At 47.8% G+C, this 19460-nt stretch overlaps 1 protein-coding gene across 12 annotated transcripts in view; it reads right to left on the bottom strand.

The window, feature by feature from the left end:
• The window catches only part of SNX24 (sorting nexin 24), a 148263-nt gene that overhangs the window by 31594 nt on the left and 97209 nt on the right, over nucleotides 1-19460 (bottom strand). Inside the window, exon 1 of one of the 12 annotated variants that reach the window (XM_089334873.1) lies at nucleotides 18631-18941. The exons of 10 other annotated variants lie outside the window; for them this stretch is intronic. In XM_089334873.1, coding sequence (XP_089190999.1) covers nucleotides 18631-18633 — 3 coding nt within the window. In that variant the 5' untranslated portion in view covers nucleotides 18634-18941. Of the gene's footprint in view, nucleotides 1-7018; nucleotides 7236-18630; nucleotides 18942-19460 lie in introns of those variants that run through there. One more of the 12 variants, XM_089334871.1, reaches the window with a different exon arrangement.

Below are 19460 nucleotides of genomic sequence, written 5' to 3'. Positions count from 1 at the left end.
CGCTCTCTGAGTGGAAAACTGCAGAAGGGTCTGGATTTTTCCAGAACAGTATAGGCGGGGCCATGGAGACATCTCCAGCTGGAGAGCGATGGTGCAGAGAACGTGGCACAGGAATGAGCAGGTGCAGGTGCAGCCCCAGAGGCGGGTGGGGTCTCCACATGGACTGGCAGCCAGGGCTCAGTGAGCCGTGAGGAGCACAGGGTCAGAGCCTCCGGGGAATGGGTTCACACTGGGAGAGAGAGGACCTCCAGGGGGCCCATGTCACATCCACCTCCCACCGCAGCCCCTCGGAGGGAGAGGAGCAGAGCTGGTAGATCTGCTTCGTGAATGGCTGTGACCACGAACAAGGTCACGGCTGCAGGAAGAGAAACACAGCTCCCTCTGAGGCAGCAGGCAGCCGCGGCAGAAGTCAAGTTAAAAGCCAACGCTGCTGGGTAAATGGGGACAAGCAGGAGGAGAGGAACTGCCTCCAAATGACCGGCTTTCCTTCCTTTTCCAGGAAGAACTCCGCCACTGCACAGCACACGTGGGCCACATCGCGTCAGTGAAGGACCTTGGAAGTCGAGAGTGAGGGCAGCAGCACGCAGCCCAGCGGCCTGCGTCCCAGCTCAGAGTCCCCGGGTGTGAGCCCGAGCTCTGGTTCCAGCCTTCGCTTTCTTGCTAACGTAGACCCAACGAGGCAATGGCGACGGTGCAAGTAACTGGGTTCCTGCCACTCGTATGGGAGACCTGGAGAGTGTTCCCGGCTCCCGGGTTGGCCCTGGCCCAATCCCAGTCATTGAGGGCATTTGGGGAGAAACCAGCAGATCAGAGTATGCACACTGTCTCTCATAAATAAGTTTAGAATTTTAAAATTTATGAAACAGAGATGTATAGAATCAGAGCATATTATTTAATAAATACGCACCACAGCAAGTCCATCTCTGAAATCCTCTAACCACGCTGTAACCACATGCTATCACTCGCATGCACTGGCAGGAAAGGAGCCAGGGATTCGACTCAGGACAGAGCAGCCTCAGTTCAGAGCTCCCCTCACATGTTTCATCACACGCCTCTCAAATGAAAAAGGGCTGAGCACTCACACTCGCAGGTGCACACAGTACCTGACACAGACGCCACCACAGTGTCAGCTAGGTGCCAATTAAAACACACACACAAGAAAATTTTGTGTTCCTAAATGATTTACTTATTTGAAAGACGAAGAGGAAGAGGAAGGTGGGGGAGAGGGAGAGGGAGAGGGAGAGGGAGAGGGAGAGGGAGAGGGAGAGGGAGAGGGAGAGGGAGAGGGGGAGAGGTGAGGAGAGAGAGAGAGAGAGAGAGAGAGAGAGAGAAACTCTTCCACTTGCTGGTCCACTCCCCAAATGCTGACAACAACAAAGCCAGGAGCCAAGCACTGTCTCTGGGTCTCCTGTGCAGATGGCAGGAATCCAAGTCCCTCTGGCCATCCTGGGCTGCCTCCTATGTGCATTAGCAGGAAGCTGGACTGGAAGCAGAACAGCCAGGATTTGAACCAGGTACCCTACTACGGGATGTGGACATCCCAAGTTGTGGCTTAACCTGCTGCACCACAGTGCCCACCCCAGAAAGATTTTTAAATAATATAAAGACGAACCAACACTTCAGATGCATTTCATTTGATTATACTTATTAATGGTATAAAGAACTCTGCTGTTCCTGTTATAAAGTGACAACGATCTTTTAGCAGGTAAATACTATGTCTGAGTAGAATGTATTAGGTTGGAATACTGACTTTTCTTCCCTGTGTTCAGAGTAATTGAGAGGTCAATCCGTTGCCTGTGACACTGGCATTCCAAGGAGCCCCAGTTCAAGTCTAGGCTGCTCCACTTCACATCCACCTCCCTGCTAACTCACCTGGGAAAGCGGCAAGAGACAAAGCGCTTGGGGACCCTGCTCCCATGTGGGCGATCCAGATGGAGTTCCAGGCCCCTGGTTTTGCGCCTGGACCAGTCCTGGCAGTTGTGGTCAATTGGGAAGTGAACTAGCAGACAGTTCACTAACTCCGCCTTTCCAGTAAGTACATAAAACTTTTTTTTTTTTTTTTAAAGTGACTGAATATGGAGTCAGTGCTGTGGCACAGTGGGTTAACACCCTGGCCTGCAGTGCCAGCATCCCATATGGTGCCAGTTCTAGAACCGGCTGCTCCACTTCCGATCCAGCTCTCTGCTGTGGCCTGGGAAAGCAGAAGAAGATGGCCCAGGTCCTTGGGCCCCTGCACTGGAGACCCGGAAGAAGCTCCTGGCTCCTGGCTTCTGATCGGCGCAGCTCTAGCCATTGTGACCAGTTGGGGAGTGAACCAGTGGATGGAAGACCGCTCTCTCTCTCTTTCTCTGCCTCTGCTCTCTCTGTGTAACTCTTTCAAATAAAAAAATAAACCTTTTTTTAAAAAAAGTGACTGAATATTTAAGTATGCAAAGATGTGGTTTCAACAATCGCCACTGTTGGAAACAGTGTCTCATAAACACAAGCAGATTCGAGTCCCACCCACCAAGTCAGACTTGCTCAAGTGACTTAGCCAGGAACCCCCCTTTTTGCTTGCTGTGCAACAACAGGAAAACAGTGCATTTTAAGATTTGCTGGTCAAAGACCCACTGAGACTCTTCCTAGGAAAGAGTTCTGACCAGGCTAGAAAATTCTGTCTCCAGGTTCTAAGGGGACTAGAGTTTTAGAAGCTACATGCATCATTCATTCCGGCGAGCAAACCCTCCAACAGCTGACTGAACACACTCTTCCAAACATCCCCGTCTCAAAGGTTCTCTCCGAGGTGAGGCTCCTGCTTGGAAAGGCCACCTGCTGTCCCAGGGGAGGGCAGGGCGCCTTTACTCCCAAGGGTCAGACTGGGGCGGGGGAGGGGCGGCACAGCCTTGGCCGCGCCTGCAGTGCTCCGGTTTTCGAGTTCCACCTGCAGCGCCTGCCCTGAGGTTTAGCTGGAAGAAGACAGCACAGCTCTGCAGTCGGCTGACCAGGCCCCACGGCCTACCACAGGCGAGGACACACCCACCAACAAGGAGGGCCGGGGTCTGCCTGGCTATGGAGCACGCTGGCATCCCCCTGACAGCTGCCGGCTGGCCTTGGTCCTGGGGAAAGTGCCAGTATCAGAATGGCCAATCCACTCCTCTTCCAGGCAGAAACTAGAGAGCCCTGCAAGGCCCCTGGCTATACCCTGGAGACGCCCGGAGGACGGGCCTGGCAGGCGCTCATCCTGAGACTGGCAGGTGCCCCTCAGATCCTCGTCTCTCCCAGGCCTCAGGGCAGGCGGCCTCTGTGAGGGGGCGGCTGTGTGCCATCTGCTTAGCAGACCAAGGGCCCTGCAGATGGGTGTTGTCTCCACCAAGCACTGTGTCCTTGGGCTGGGGTGGAGCTGGGGGCCAGGGGACCAGAGCGCCCAGCCCAAAACACGTCCCCGGGAAATGCTCAACTGAGTGAGCGAATGGCTAGAAGCCCCCTCAGAGCTTCCCACTCATCGCATTCTGCCGCGTCTTGCAGCTCTCTGCCTTCTATGCCCCGACGGCATTCTAAATCAGTGATCGCGCCCGCTGACGGGTGCGATGGCTCCTGAAAGAACACCCCGAATGGAACTGTCACGGCCCACCAAGAGCAGGCATTAACCCCCGTGACTCCTGGAGTCCCAGGGACGTTCCGGGACCGGGGGCTACGTGGACAAGACGCGCGTGCCACAGTGGCCCAGGGCTGAGCAGTCACAGCTACTCCCTGCTGCGTCTCGGGACAGCTCAGTCATCACCATCAGCTCTAGCACGGCGCCACGCCTTTCTAGCCCTCATCTACCCCCAGGTGGCTTCCACTCAGGGAGGCAGAGTAGCAGACCCCCCTTCAATGGAAGGCGGGGCTCAGGTGCTGAACTCATGCCCGCCTCCTGCCAGCCCACGCTCTTCCTGCCAGCCCACGCTCTTCCTCGATGGCCTCCACTTTCACTCCAGCAGCCCAGCCTGCAGCGTCAGCCTTGTTTAGAGCAGAGGCCCGATGAGGCCTGCTGCTGCCTTTGGGAGTCACGGCGGGGGCACCACAGCCCCCTCTCCTTTATCTGTGCCAGCTTGCACGCCACAGCGGCAGTTAACTGTGACAGGGCCGTGTGGCACGTATGCGGGGTCTTCAAAAAGTTCATGGAAACCATGTATTAAGAAAAACCTGCATTTGCATTACAAAGTGGGGGAGGAAGAGAAAAAATTTATTTAATTCCATTTTCCATGATATTGAAATACGTTCCTAAAGCTCAAAATATTGGCTCTCTGACATTTGACAGAAAAAAACTGGACCAACCCTTGTTCATGCAGGAATTCCTGTCAAGGGAGACCACCCACCGTTCTTTTAATTCCATCACTTGGCCCTTTCCAAACTCCAGGGGCCACCTGTGAGTCAGAATACAGCCAATGTCCCTCTCACACACCTGCAGGTTCTGCAAAGCAGATGGCTTGGGTACTGAAAAATCATACGCGACCAATCGGGCGACGACTGATGGACGTCTCCTGATCAGCCGGGGACAAGAGATCCGACTGCTGTGCCCAGAACCGGCAGACGCATGAACGACATTGCCCCACGTTCCCTGGTATAAGAAATCTGGAACTAATTGCTCTCAATTAATCCGCTCGACTCTTTGATAGCTTATTTATCAGATCGGGAAAGATAGATTTAATAGTGCTTGCTCCACACAGGTTCTCTAATTGGAAACATCACAGCATTTAGCTCACTTTCTGGTCCGGCAATTAAGAACAATTTGGAAAAGTGTTGTTGATTTTTTGTACGCTATTGTCTCCTTGATTAGATTTCCAAAGATCGAGACAAAACAAATGACAACACCAGCTGGCGCGCCCGGTACAAATAGGAAGGCGATGGCGTATTACTGTGCGACATGGGAGCCAGCCCCGTCGCTGTCGACGCTGCCTGACAGTTATTTCCCTGTGTGCCGGTCTCCTGTGTGGCTAAGTGGCAATACCTCTTACAAAAGGCACCGCCATGTACCTATTATCTTCTCTCCAAATAAGCCAAATCAACAGAAGAAATTATTTTTCTTGATTAAGCACCCACATTTCTCTTGGGAAGGAACACAACAAACAATTAATCTTTCCTGATTTGTTCTCACAAGTCCCTGCCTCTCTCAGCACAGCCTATCCAGGTACCTGTGGCAGCCAGTCGGCAGCAATTAGGCCTGAGCAGAAAATGAATGGACCTGGGCTGAGGGCCTAATCTGCCGAGAGCCCGTGCAGGAGGGCAAGGCTGCCCCGGGAAAATTCCCCTGCTGTCGGAGCCCCGCGCAGAATCACCACCCGACCGCAGCATAATTAACCAGGCTGGGGAATTTAGATGAACTAAGTAATTGGAAAGAATTAGCAAGAGATATGTACATTAATCTTCACCAGTTACACAGTGCTTAATGCAATTAAGGGTCCTGGGCTCCTGGCCTTGCTCAGTTCGCAGGCTTTCTATTCACCTGCAGACCAAGGAGAGCGCACCACATGAAGATGAAAACAGAAGAAAACAGCAAACCCCTCTCGAAGACGACCCAACAGTTGGATGGGAAAACGAGAACCCACCCGAGAACTCCAGGGCAGGCTCTTGGCCACAGCAGAGGCATGAGGCACTCACGGGCTCCGCCCTCACACGGTCTCCACCAAAACCTGACTCTTCACGGTGCTGGAGTTCCTTCCCAACCCGGGAAAACAAGGTGGCGAGCGCGGGAGCAGCCGAGGTTAAGATTTCCCCTGGGTTCGTGACCGCTGAAGAGGGATGACGGTAACCTGGGATTTTTTTTATCTTTTTTTTCTTTTTTTTTGATAGGCAGAGTTATACAGTGAGAGAGAGGCTGAGAGAAAGGTCTTCCTTCCATTGGTTCACCCCCCCAAGTGGCCGCTAGCTGTGCTGACCCGAAGCCAGGAGCCAGGTGCTTCTCCTGGTCTCCCATGGGGTGCAGGGCCCAAGCACTTGGGCCATCCTCCACTGCCTTCCCAGGCCACAGCAGAGAGCTGGACTGGAAGAGGGGCAACCGGGACACAACTGGCGCCCCAACCGGGACTAGAACCCAGGGTGCCGGCACTGCAGGTGGAGGATTAGCTTAGTGAGCCGCGGCGCCAGCCAGCCTGAGATTTTAATATATTACTTTTCAATGCTTTACCAACTCCATAACAAAAAGTTAAGAAATTTCTTAAACCATTAGAGGAATAATTGATGTGTGCAAAATGTTCAGGATGCACTTTTAGACTGAAAGAGAAATTCATGAAGCATTAGAGATGACACAATGAATACCCAAGAGTGGATGACTGCAAACCAATCAAGGCAGGGGTGGGCACCAGCGCTGTGCAGCGCCTAGGCCTGAGCCCCTGAACCCCCCACGACTGACGCCCTGGACTGAGCAGCTGGTTCTCTGAGCTGTCCTGTGCCTGTGGGGGTGTTGAGCAGCCTCATTTCAGCTGCGTGGTATCAGTAGCAACTCCACTCTCCCACCATCACAGACAAAAATGTCTCCAGACATCACCAAATGTCCTCTCTGGGCAAAAACTGCCCCCAATTCAGAACCACTGGTCTGGGGCCACCGCTATGGCACAGTGAGTTAAAGCCCCAGCCTGCAGTGCTGGCATCCCATATGGGCGCCGTTCGAGTCCCGGCTGCTCCACTTCCAATCCAGCTCTCTGCTGTGGCCTGGGAAAGCAGTAGAAGATGGCCCGAGTCCTTGGGCCCCTGCACCCACATGGGAGACCTGGAAGAAGCTCCTGGCTTTGGATCAGCTCAGCTCTGGCCGTTGCAATCATTTGGGGAGTGAACCAAATGACCTCTACCTCTCTGTAACTCTTTCAAATAAATAAAATCTTAAAAAAAAAAAAAAAAACAAACAAAAACAAACAAACAAAAAAACCAGACTCACTGGTCTAAGTGAATGAAGTATCAAAAAATTATTTTGGTTGTTTGATTTTTCAGAGCTGATGAACATGCATATATAAATTCTAACCAAGAACAGAAAAACACTATTACTAAAAATACATCAACTTACCAGGAGAGCACTGCTGATGCCTGTGAGTACAGAGACCACGGCTTTCAGAAAAGCCCTGCCATGCGGCAGACACGACGCCATGACATTGGGGTCACCAAGCGCAACAGGAGCTCCCTCCAAAACCTCGTTCTTCTAAAACTCATGATTCCATCACACACAGGTCAGATGACACTAACCAAAGGAGCCCAAGAATCACGGCTGCCTTCCTAAAAATCTCTGAATGCAAAACTGCAGTGCTGGGGCAAAGTTAAAGTGCGTACAGCCACCTTAACACAGCAGGCAGCCCAGGAGCAGAACACCAGCGTCCCAAACCTACCACGTGTGAGGCTAAGTTTCCCTGGGAAGCAAAGCCATGTGTGGCCTCTGCAAAGCTAAGAACTGACAGCACCAACACCTGTCTCTGGGAGGGGCTCCCCGGTTCCGAGGACAGGTGCCCCCAGCCCTCTCAGCAGGTGCAGCTGAGAGCACACATCAGCATGGCGGGCTCAATGGCGGGGACTGAGCCCAGGGCAGTCACAAGACTCTAAGTTAGCGCACGGGCCCTGAATTAATCACTGCTGAGAGCTGTTGTCTCAAACCAGCACACACGGCCAAGCCAGGTGGGTAGCACCTGACAATTCAGAGATTAAAAACTTGCAGAGTTGGAAGTTTGAAGCTCACGCAAACCTTCGGGCCACAATGCACTGGCATTCATACTGCCATTCGGATCCTTTTTCTCACACGCAGTGTCCTCCGTGTCCTCACGGAGAGCTCCCCAGAGCGGCTCTGACTGCATGAGTACTGCGCCCTGCACTGAGCCACACTGCCTCTGACGCTCGCTATCCCTGGCTCTGCAGGTTTGCTGCCGCCAGGCGGATCCACCCCAGGGGAGCGCGGAGGCAGGATCCGAATTTTCTAAATGCTGGTTCAATTCGCTTCCTAGACAGGGAGGTGTACCACTTTCCTTTACAGAACTATTGTACATGACTGGCTTCACAAATTCAAAATACGCTCTGCGTTAGAAACTATTTTAAACACAGCATATAGCATTTTAAGATCAATAAGAAGCATGCAAATGGCTGGAAATTAAGCTGTGCAGTCTCCACAGTTCAAATGCAAGCCTTTAAAATACAAAATGAGAAGAAACACTGTTTATTGCCTAAGAAATTATTTGCAGCCTTCACAAAGTGTTTTCAGTTTAGCACAAGAAAGCCTTACTGAGCCGTCACAATACCTGGATACCTCCAGGTCACTGCCTTCAAAGACTGAATTTAGAAAACAAAGACCTGAGAGGTTTCCTTTTGCCTGTTTTGTCAATCATCGCGCCCACGGTGATGACAAAGTCGTCTGGCAAATCCTGGAGAGGCGTGAGGGCTTTCTAATGAAAAACCAACCCTGAAAAACGTTACAAGGCTTCTCAGCAGCCACAACGGAGCTCAGTGCACACCACGGAATCTGAAACCCTCGCAGCAATGATGGATTTAAGTTATTAACAGATCAAAAGGAGATGGATGGCGGTTTGCTTTTCTTAATCTACATCATCATCTAGATCTATTTAAAGATACATGGTGCACTAACAAACTTGGCCACGGTTTCGATAAAATCAGTAAAAATAATCTGCCCCCGTTGCACGGAGTCTGTATCGATCAATAAAATCACTTGTACAAGGAAGGCACTGTTAAGTACTGACAAACCCAGCCATTAATATTATTTAACACACTGTTCACAATCTTTAACAAGAACAAAGAGCAGTTTGTCTCGTGGTACAAGCTGGACCCTTTGTAGATACTGGGACTTCTACAAGCTTCCATGGTGATTTGAGCAAGTTCAGTCTACGCAGTCCCCCTTCACTGATGCCCCACCCCGTCCTCGATACTCAAGGTCTTGAACTTCACATCTTCGGTTGCAGTTCAAAGACAATCCTAGGTGAGAACAGGAGCTGCCACTGCAAATGACTTCTTAATCTATGAATTAAACTCAACCCCTAAGAATGTGCAGCACGAGGGTTAGGGTGGTGACAGCGACAGCACGGGGCATCCCTGCTGCCTCCCGATGTCACGAAGCTCCATCATCAGCCCCTTCCCTCTGTAGGGGCTGCACGGAAAGGAAGTTTGCTTGGAGCCAGAGAGGGGGCAGCTGGAACAGACATGTGACTTAGGACAACAAAACCCAAGTGGAGAAAGAGGGAAACTTACTTTACGTAAGAACTTATGTTACTTACATACGCTTCCAATGATGAGACCGCTGTTTTTGGTAAAAACCAACAATAATCCCAAGATATTAATAAGAATGTAATTTTGAGTGTGAAAACATGAGACTTGAATCTCAATTCAGTTTCATCTAGTCTGTTCTTTTCCTGCATTACAGTCCTCATGAAGTGATTCGAACACACATCTTACGGGGTCTACAGGACTGGGAGAGGACCCTGGGAGGCACACGTATTGCAGCTACTATTTGAAGGAGGAAACCAGGAATGTATATGCCTAAAAAATGGATATGGGCTTGGGGCCCATGCTGTGGCGCAGTGGGTTAATGCCCTGGCCTGAAGCACTAGCATCTCATAGGGGTGACAGTTCAAGACCTGGCTGCTCCACTTCTGATCCAGCTCTCTGCTGTGGCCTGGGAAAGCAGCACATGGCCCAGGCCCTTGGGCCCCTGCACCCACATGGGAGACCTGGAAGAAGCTCCTGGCTTCAGATCAGCGCAGCTGCAGCTGTAGCGGCCATTTGGGGAATGAACCAACAGATGGAAGACCCCTTTCTCTCTCTGCCTCTCCTTCTCTACTTAACTCTGACTTCTAAATAAATAAAATCTTTTTTAAAAAATAGCTATGGGCCATGAAGTAAATTCTAACTAATCTGAGAAGAAAATGTTGAATTCCTAAGTGGTTTACAGTCATGAAAAATTAAAGCACAGAAATACACGAGTGTGGAAGACAATGTGGAAGAGGGTGTTCCCACGTGCAGACACTGCTGACCAATGAGAGCGCGCTTCTGAGACAGCGGCACAATGGCGGAGCCGACACCTGCCTGACGTGTGATGACGTGTGATGACATGTGATCCTGCAGGCGCTCGGGGGCCCGGGCAGGCATTTTCATGACGCAACCGGTGAGCAAAGCAGCAGAGTGTCTACTGACACAACAATTTCCTCTTCTTAATTATTTTATTTATTTTAGGATTTATTTATTTGAAAGGCAGAGTGACGGGGGGGAGGGGTCGAGAGAGAGAGAGAGAGAGAGGAAGAGGGAAACTTCTGTCTGCTTGTTCACTCCCCAGATGGCTACAATAGCCACGGCTTGGTGAGACCAAAGCCAGGAGCCAGCAACTCCACCTGGGTCTCTCATAGGATGACAGGGGTCCGAGTACTTGCACCATCTTCCAAGCATTAGCTTAGCAGGGAGCTGGATCAGAAATGGAGAACCAAGGACTCAAACTGGTGCCCATATGGGCTGCCAGCATCACAGGACTAACTCATCAGGCCACAATGCCGGCCTCTATTTTATTTATTTAGTTGAGAGACGGAGAGTAGGACACCTAGAAAGAAAGACAGTTCACTCCCTGAGTGCTGACAGTGGTCAAGGCTGGACCAGGGCCAATACCAGAACCCGGAAACTCCATGCTGCTGTCCTATTCGGCTGGCAGGAACCCTGTAATCTGAGCTACAGTGCTGCCTTCCAGGCTCTGCACAGACATGAGCCAGGAGCAGGCACTGAATCCAGGGACTCTGATGTGTCATGTGGGCAGCTTAACATCTGCCCCAACCCAACCCATCTCGATGCATGAATTCCAGCATTTTAGAGGCAGTGTGTGCTGCATCAGGAGGAAGGGAACCACCTTCCTGCAGAATCATCCCTCCAGGCAGTGAAGATCATGGCAAAGACAGAAAACAGGCAGACAGAAGCCGCCTTCCTAAGCACTGCAAGACAATCTACTGGCCTGTGAACCCACGGCACCGAGCCCATGGAGAAGCTGTGTTAGGTCACGGTGCGCCCTGTGTGGGGACTACCTCACAGGAAGGCTGCAGGTCTACTTCACGCTGTGTGCGTGCACACGTGTACACAGGGTGCGTTCTGTCAGCTGCACGCGGTGACTGGACACTTGCTCCCCCAGGTGAACCCCCAGCACTTCCTGAGTGACCACTGCCCCACATCCTATATTGCCATTCCTGAATGACTGGGATACAAAATCCATTTCACAGGGTGGGACAAGATCTCTCTTGGAATTCTGATTTGGGAAGGAAACATCTTCAAATGCCATCCCAAAGGCAGTACAGTAATGAAACTTGTCCAAACCTCTCCACGTTTGGAAAATGTGTCACTGGAAAGCACTGTGCCACTGCTCTGAGACGCCTTCGTGCAGGTTCCCCAGGAAAAGTGACCTAGCGTGTGAACACTCACTAGTGCTTAGAAAGGGATTCTTAACATCCTAAAATGCTGGATATCAAAAAGGAAAGACAATACGGCACCAAGCTGGTGGGAAAGAGAGGAACCTGCAGCACCCTAAACTGCACCTCCACACCAATCCTGCTAGGACAGCAGCAGGAGGCCGTGGGCCCTGTGAGGCTAAGCACCCATCTGGTGCTGCATGGGCGAGGGAATGCAGATAAAGTCTCCTGCTGGCCTGAGTTAAGTGGGGACATTTAACAGGCAATCTCCAGAAAAAGCTAAGGGATCCACCCCCAGGGAAGGGAGGAGGAGACAAATTCCACCACCAGGAATGTGCTCAGCCTGGGAGGGGAGGGTGGGAGAGAATCAATGTCTGTTCTTTGTAAACCCATCACCAGCGCTGGGCGCTGTGGCACAGGAGCTTAAGCATCCTCCTGTGGTACCAGCATCCCATATGTGCACCAGTTCAAGTCCTGGCTGTTCCACTTCCAATCCAGCTTCCTGCTAATGGCCTGGGAAAGCAGTGGAAGATGGCTCAAGTGCTTGGGCTCCTGCCCTTGTGTGGGAGACATGGAGTAAGCTCCTGGCTCCTGGCTTTGGATTGGCCCAGCTCCAGCTGTTGCTGCCATATGGGGAGCGAACCAGAGGATGGAGGACCTCTCTGTCTCTCCCTCTCTAACTCTGCCTCTCAAGTAAATAAGTAAATTTAAAAAAAAAAAAGAAAGGCCGGTGCCGCGGCTCACTAGGCTAATCCTCCGCCTTGCGGCGCCGGCACCCCGGGTTCTAGTCCCGGTCGGGGCACCGGATTCTGTTCCGGTTGCCCCTCTTCCAGGCCAGCTCTCTGCTGTGGAGGATGGCCCAGGTGCTTGGGCCCTGCACCCCATGGGAGACCAGGAGAAGCACCTGGCTCCTGCCTTCGGATCAGCGCGGTGCGCCGGCCGCGGCAGCCATTGGAGGGTGAACCAACGGCAAAGGAAGACCTTTCTCTCTGTCTCTCTCTCTCACTGTCCACTCTGCCTGTCAAAAAAATAAATAAATAAAAAAAGAAAGAAAAAATTCATCACCATCAGCCCATTCCTTCCTAGGTTTGCAACCTAAATTAATACTGGCAGTGCGGTCTGAAAAACAAAACTCAAAATAACCTTAATTTTTAAGCTAATGAGTCCAAGCTGACCATATTCCCAGGTGACTAGCAGAAGCAACACCCTCTCTGTATAAATTCAGTTCAATCCTGGTCATAAAAGGAGCTCAAAGACAACAAACACAAAATAGCAATCTTTCTCTCCACCCCCCCCCCCTTCCCTCTCCGTCACCCAGAGGACAAAAAGGCAGCATGAGTGAGAACCAGCAGAAGCACAGGGCCTGTGAAGACATCAGCATTAGAAAACCGCACGGACAGGGAGGAGGCGGTATTCGAACACAAGGCATCTGAGCATTTCCCAGCAATGTTTAGGGAACGCAAAACAATCCTCAAAAACATAAATTTTTAGACTTTTTAGAAACTACACCTAGATACAGAGAAACCATAGCAACGAAGTTCTTTACTTTAAAACTGAAGAACATTAAAAAAATACAAGAACCTCTTAAAGCAATCACAGGAAAATCGTAGATTACTTTCAAACAGCAGAAAAGCAGCTCTATTTGAAAATTGATATTCTGTTACTTCTGTTCTTTCTTGTGTGTCTTCCAAGAACAAAGAGAACATTCGCTACCCTTAAAACTATAATAAACTGATTTTAGCTTACAATTATCCTATGGATCCTCTCAAATCTTTCTAAAACACGTATGGAATCTTAGCGATGTTACTACCCGTCCAGCATGAAACACTGGCTGACTCATATTCCTAAGAACCACCTCACCATTACTCACTAGCTATTCCCAAATATGCTAAGACTGAAACAAGGAAACACACGAGTCATGGAATCAGCTAGAAAGATAGTGAAATGCACTGTGATTATTACATCACCTCCAGTTTTCTCATTGTGTTGTCAAAGTACCCATCTTCCCAACAGCTCTTGCAACATCTCCTCTGAAGTTTTCTTTAGGTTTTTACTGAACAGTCATAAATCTAGAAATCTCTATTTTCCACCCAAAATGGTAAGGAAAAGTGAAAGAGAAAAATGCTCCACAATGGTTAGTCGGATGCTGCCGGCAGAAACAGCAAAACTCTAGACCACCCTGTCAAAGAGAAGAGTGTGCAAACCACTGTAAACATGCCATCAACCTTAATGCAAACTTGACATGTAAAATTTTCTAGTAGGCACACTTGAAAAAGTACAGAGAAACAAGAGGAGTGACTTTAATAATATATTGTTTAACCCAAGGGATACAAAATATTATTTCAATATGTCATCAGCATACAAGTTGACGTATTTTACATTCTTTTTTTGTACTAAGGAAACCCATGACCTTTAAATATACAGTATATCTTGATACAGCTCAGCCGCATTTGAAAACTTCTAAGAATGTTTATTTATTGTTTTCATGCACTTGAAAGGCACAGCCACAGAACGAGACAGCAAGAGAGAGAGAGAAATCTTCCATCTGCTGGTTCATTCCCCAAATGGGCTTAACAGTCCAGGCTGGCCCAGGAGCCAGGAACTCCATCTACCCTCCCAGGTGGATGGCAGGGGCCCAAACACCTGACCATCATCTGCTGCCTCCCAGGATGCATGAACAGGAAGCTGGATCAGAAGTGGAGTATCTAGGACTCAAATCAGTACTCAAAAAGGGGATGCAGGCACGCCAAGCAGTGGCTTTACCTGTTGTACCACAACGCCTGCCCCTCCCCACATTTTAAATGCTCTCCAGCCAAAGGTAACAGCTGGCTACTAAAATGTGAAGCAAAATTATAAAATCTCAGATCATGAGACCTCAGATAAATGCTCTCAACATAAACAATCAGTGACATAAAAAGAAAACGTATTTTCTAGGAGCTGCTTATTCAACAGCAAAAACTTTAGCTCATATATACTATTTTGCATGAGGAACTTGGACCATCTCATTTTGCTAAAGGAATATGGAGCAGTATTCTTTCACTGTTTATGACGTCTATGTGCCAAGAGTTACCTAACAAATGCTTTACCTCATCTGACAAAAGTATATAAATAGGTGATTAGAAGAAAAAGGGTCACTAAAAAAATTCATTTAGGATCCAGTGCTATGACACAGCAGATTACACTATGGCTTGTGATCCCATATGGGAGTGCTGGTTCAGTTCCTAGCTGTTTCACTTCCAATTTCTCTTCCTACTAATGTACCTGCGAAGACTAAACGATGGCCCCAGCTCCTGGATCCCTGCTACCTACATGGGAGACCCAGATGGAGTTCCTGGAACCTGGCCCTGCCCGGACTCTTAGGACCACTTGAGGAATGAACCAGCGGATAGAACATGGATCTCTCTCTCACTCTCTCTCTACTGTCACTCTGCCTTTCAAAAAATTTGTTTATTTGAAAGGCAGAGTGACAGAGGCAGAGAGAAAGAGAGAAAGAGAAAGAGAAAGAGAAAGAGAAAGAGAAAGAGAAAGAGAAAGAGAAAGAGAAAGAGAAAGAGAGAGAGAGAGAGAGAGAGAGAATCTTTCATCAGCTGGTTTACTCCTCAAATGGCCACAATGGACAGAGCTAGGCTGATCTGAAGCCAGGAGCCAGGAGCTTCTTCCAGATCTTTCACGACGCTACAGGGGCCCAAAAATCTGGGCCATCTTCCACTGTTTTCCCAGGCCATGGAAGAGAGCTGGATCAGAAGTGGAGCAGCCAGGACTTGAATCGGCACCCATATCAGATGCCAGCAAGGCAGGAGGTAGCTTTACCTGCTATACCACAGCACCACCCCGAAAATAAACAAATCTTCTAAAAAATTCATTTAGTCATTCTAGTTGATACTTGTTAATCTAAAAATGAAAATATTTTGCAATTATGTAGCAAAGAAATTAGACGTGATTTCAACAAAATTATTAACCTCTCAAAAGTACTGAATTTTAACAATGCAAATCCACGAAAGAGAACAATAAACAACAATAACTAAGAACCTGTTAGCAATGTATTTTCTGGGACAGATCATATATCATGCCACAAATTAAGTCTCAATAGATTTTAAGAGGGAGATACCAGAGAGTATCTTCTTCCACAGTAAAATGAAACTAGAAATCAGTAATACAAGGAAAATCAGAAAATTTAAAGATCGTGGAAATTAATCAACACATTCTTAATAAACCAATAAATCAAAAAAGAAACCATAAGATAAGCTAGGAAACAGAAATGATTGAAAAATGCAAATATCACATAGCTAAACTTACAGGGCACAGTAAGTACACTATAGGAAAAATGTATAGCCACAGATGCTTACACTAAAAAAACAAATACCTCAAATAAACAACATAAATTTACAACTTCAGGAGAAGAAAAACAACAAACTAATCCAAAGCTAGCAGAAGGAAGAAAATAATAATGATGGCAGTATATGTAAGTGGGATAGATTATAAAGACAAAAATCAATGAAATGAAAACTGGTTCTTCATAAAGATCAACAAAATTGAGAAATCTTCAGTGAAATGGGTTAAGGGAAATGAGAGAAGACTCAAATTAGGAAAATCAGATATGAAAGCAGGGCCATCACTACCAATTGTATGGAAATTGAAACAATGAGAGTACTTTAAACTCTGCGTCATCTATGTCACCCCGATGAGGTGGGAAAATCCGTCGAAATGCAAAACCTAAGCTGAGCAGACCTGTAATTAATAAGCAGACTGAATCAGTGATCAAAACCCTACAAAGAAAAATCGTGGACTTGATGGCTTCACTAGAAAATTCTACCAAACATGTGAAAAACACCAATTCTCAAATGTTTCCAAAAAAATGAGGACAGAATACTCCATAATACATTCTATGAAGTGAAGACACTCTAATACGAAAGCCAGACAAAGAAAGTACAAGAAAAGAAAATTATAGACCAATATAGCCTGTGACCACTGATGAACAATTTTTCAACAAAATAATGGAAACAAAAGTCAGCAGCTCATGGAAAAGACTACATATTATCACCCAGTGGGATATACTCCTGGAATGCAAGGATGGTTCAACATGTAAACATCCATCAGTGTACTATACCACACAAGAGTAAGCAAGGAGAAAAAAACACAAGATCAGCTGAAGAAAAAGAGTTTGACAAAATTTAACTCCCCTTCTTGACAAAATCATTCAATGCAACTGGAATAGAAGGAAATAACTTGAACATAATGAAAATGATAGATGAAAATACCACAGCAAGCCTCATAAAAAAAACTGAAAGTCTACAACTTTCCTTCTAAGATCAGGAGCAAGTCAAGTGTGCTTGATTTCCCATTTCTATTCAACATAGTGCTGGAAGTCCTAGTCAGAGCAATTAATCAAGAAGAAATAGAATGTGTCCTTACTGGAAAGGAAATTAAATAACCTCTCTTTGCATTTTTTAAGAACTTACAGGTATGGAACCCTTAAGATTCCATGTAACAAACTATTATGACTAATAAATTCAGCAAAGTAGCATGATACAAAGTCCACAGAGAAATGTAGGCTGCATTTCAATATACTCACAATGAGCAACCTGAAAAAGAGATTAAGGAAACATTTCCTTTTACCGAAAATTAAACATACTTAGGAATTAACTTAACCAAGAAAGTGAAAGATTTGTTCAAGGGAAGCAGAAATCATTTCTGAAGCAAAGAAGATACAAATAAATGGGAAGATATCCCATATCCATAGATTAGGAAACTAAAATGTTAAGAGATCAAATCACCCAAAGTGACGCACATATTCATTGTGAACCAAATCAAAACCCCACTGTTTTTTGCAGAAATAGGAAAATATTCTAAAATGGATATGGAATTTCAAGAGACCCCCAAGCAGCCAAAACAATGTTCAAAGAGAAAAAAATGGGATAAGGTCAGTTTTCCTATAAAGCAATGAAGACACTACTTATGATACCAGCACCCACACCACAGCACCTGGGTTCAAGTTCCCATTCTGCTTCCAGGCCAGCTTTCTCCTATTGCAAACCCTGCAGACAGCAGCTGATGGTCCAAGACTTGCATCTCTGTTCGCTATGTGGGAGACCCAGATGGAGTTCTGGGTTCATGGCTTTGGCTTGGACCAGTCTTAGCTGTTGTGGGCATTTGGGGGTTGAACCAGCAAACAGAGTATCTCCATCTCTTAGTCTCTATCACTCTGCCTTGCAAATAAAAAAAAATACAATAAGTATATAGAACAAAGTTGGAAGACTCAGACTTCCTGGTGTCAAAACACACTCCAGTGCTATAATAACTGAAACAGTGTGGTACTGGCATGAAAGCAGACACAGAGACCAATGGAACAGAACGCAGAGGCCAGAAAGAGACCCTCATACAGATGGGCCAATGAACTGTGATGTCTAGACTAATGAATGGGAAAAGCAGTCTTTTCACTAAATGGTGCTAGGAAAACCGGATATGCACAGGAAAACAGCAATGCTGGCCCTACCCACCATTGTAAACAAAAGATTTCTCAGAAATGGATTCATGACCTACAACCACACAACTCTCATAAGCAAACACAGGGTAAAGCCTTGGTGACTGAACTTGGCAGCGGTTCCTTGGACAGGACTCCAAAGCTACACTCGATCAAAGAAAACACAGACACGCGGAACTAGGGGAAAACATTTTTCTAAAATTTCTGTATTACAAGACCTTGCTGAGGGCAGGTATTAGGCCTAGTGGTTAAGACACCACTTGGGGTATCTACACAGAGTGCTTTGTCTTCAAGTCTCAGGTCTGCTCCCAACTCTACCTTCCTGATAATTCACACCCAGAGGCAGCTACAGTGGCTGAGTACCTTCCTCCCACAGCAGAGACCTGGATGGAGTTCATGGATTCTGGCTTCAGCTTGGCCCAGTTGTGGCTATTGTGGGCATTTAGACAGAACTCCTGAAAACAAGCCACCTGATTAAAAAATGGTGAGGGACATGAACAGACATTTCTTCAAGAAAGATACACAAATGGACAACAGGCACATTCATAGTGCACTAGGGAAATGCAAATCAAAACTATGAGAAGCTACCACCTGACACCCATTGGAGGGCTACTATAAAAAAAAAAAAAAAAAACAGAAAACTTACCAAGGCTGGGCAAGGATGTGGAGAAAATGGAGCCCTTGGCCACTGCTGGCAGAAATGAAAAATGGCATAGCCACTGGGGATAACAGGATGGCAGCTCCTCAAAAAATTACAAACAGACTCACCATGTGACCTAGCTGCTGCGGCAGAGTGGAGGAACCAGACCTTTAAGCCCTTTCAGATGAAGAAATCAGGCAGCCACGAGCAGGCCGCAGCCTGGTCCACACTGGTTTCCTTTCGGGCAGCTGGCAGATCTCGCCTCAGAGAGGCTGAGATGTCACTGGCCATGTCCAGGCACACGGAGCTTCTGTCGTTCTTCGATCACAGCCCTTGCAACACATCTAGGGAAAGGCTTACGCTCTGCAGCTTGGGGCAACTTCCCACTGTCTCTCTTTGATGACTCCCTTGCCTTTGGTATTACACCTCTGTCTTCCCTCTGGACTCCAGAAAGAAAAGGGAGGTGAGACCTGGCTTGGTCTCCATCTCCAGGCTTTACTCCGGGATTTTCTGGCTGTACTCTATGGAACATTATCGTTACTTGAGAAAGCACCTTCGGAATGTTTCTAATTGCCGAACACATTTGACCCTAAGGACTCCTGTAAATTCTCCTGCTGTCTCACACAACACCTGCTGTAAGCTTCTGGATAATCCACGATACCTCTGCGAAGCCCTCCAGATGTACTCATCCAGTTTTAAGATGCATTTTGTATTCTGAGTTAACTCTTTCCTGAAGAGTATTTTATTTCTTCTTGGTCTTTCTGTTGATGCTGCTTGCTTTCATCACATGCCTGGTTATGAGATGACCCTGAAGAGTACCCTGGGTGGCATGGGTGGGTCTCCTCCCTGGAGAAGTGAGGAGTTCTCACATGGGCCTCCTTTCCGAATGGAAAGATAGTGTGGTGCTGTGGCACAGTGGGCAAAGCTGCCCCCTGCAGTGATGGCATCCCATATGTGC

This window comes from Oryctolagus cuniculus, chromosome 6 (assembly GCF_051225735.1).
Source record: "Oryctolagus cuniculus isolate XC-2025 breed Fujian yellow rabbit chromosome 6, ASM5122573v1, whole genome shotgun sequence".
NCBI classification, from domain to species: domain Eukaryota; kingdom Metazoa; phylum Chordata; class Mammalia; order Lagomorpha; family Leporidae; genus Oryctolagus; species Oryctolagus cuniculus.
The sequence above is the reverse complement of the archived record's forward strand: the minus strand, read 5'-3'. Positions and strand labels throughout refer to the sequence as shown.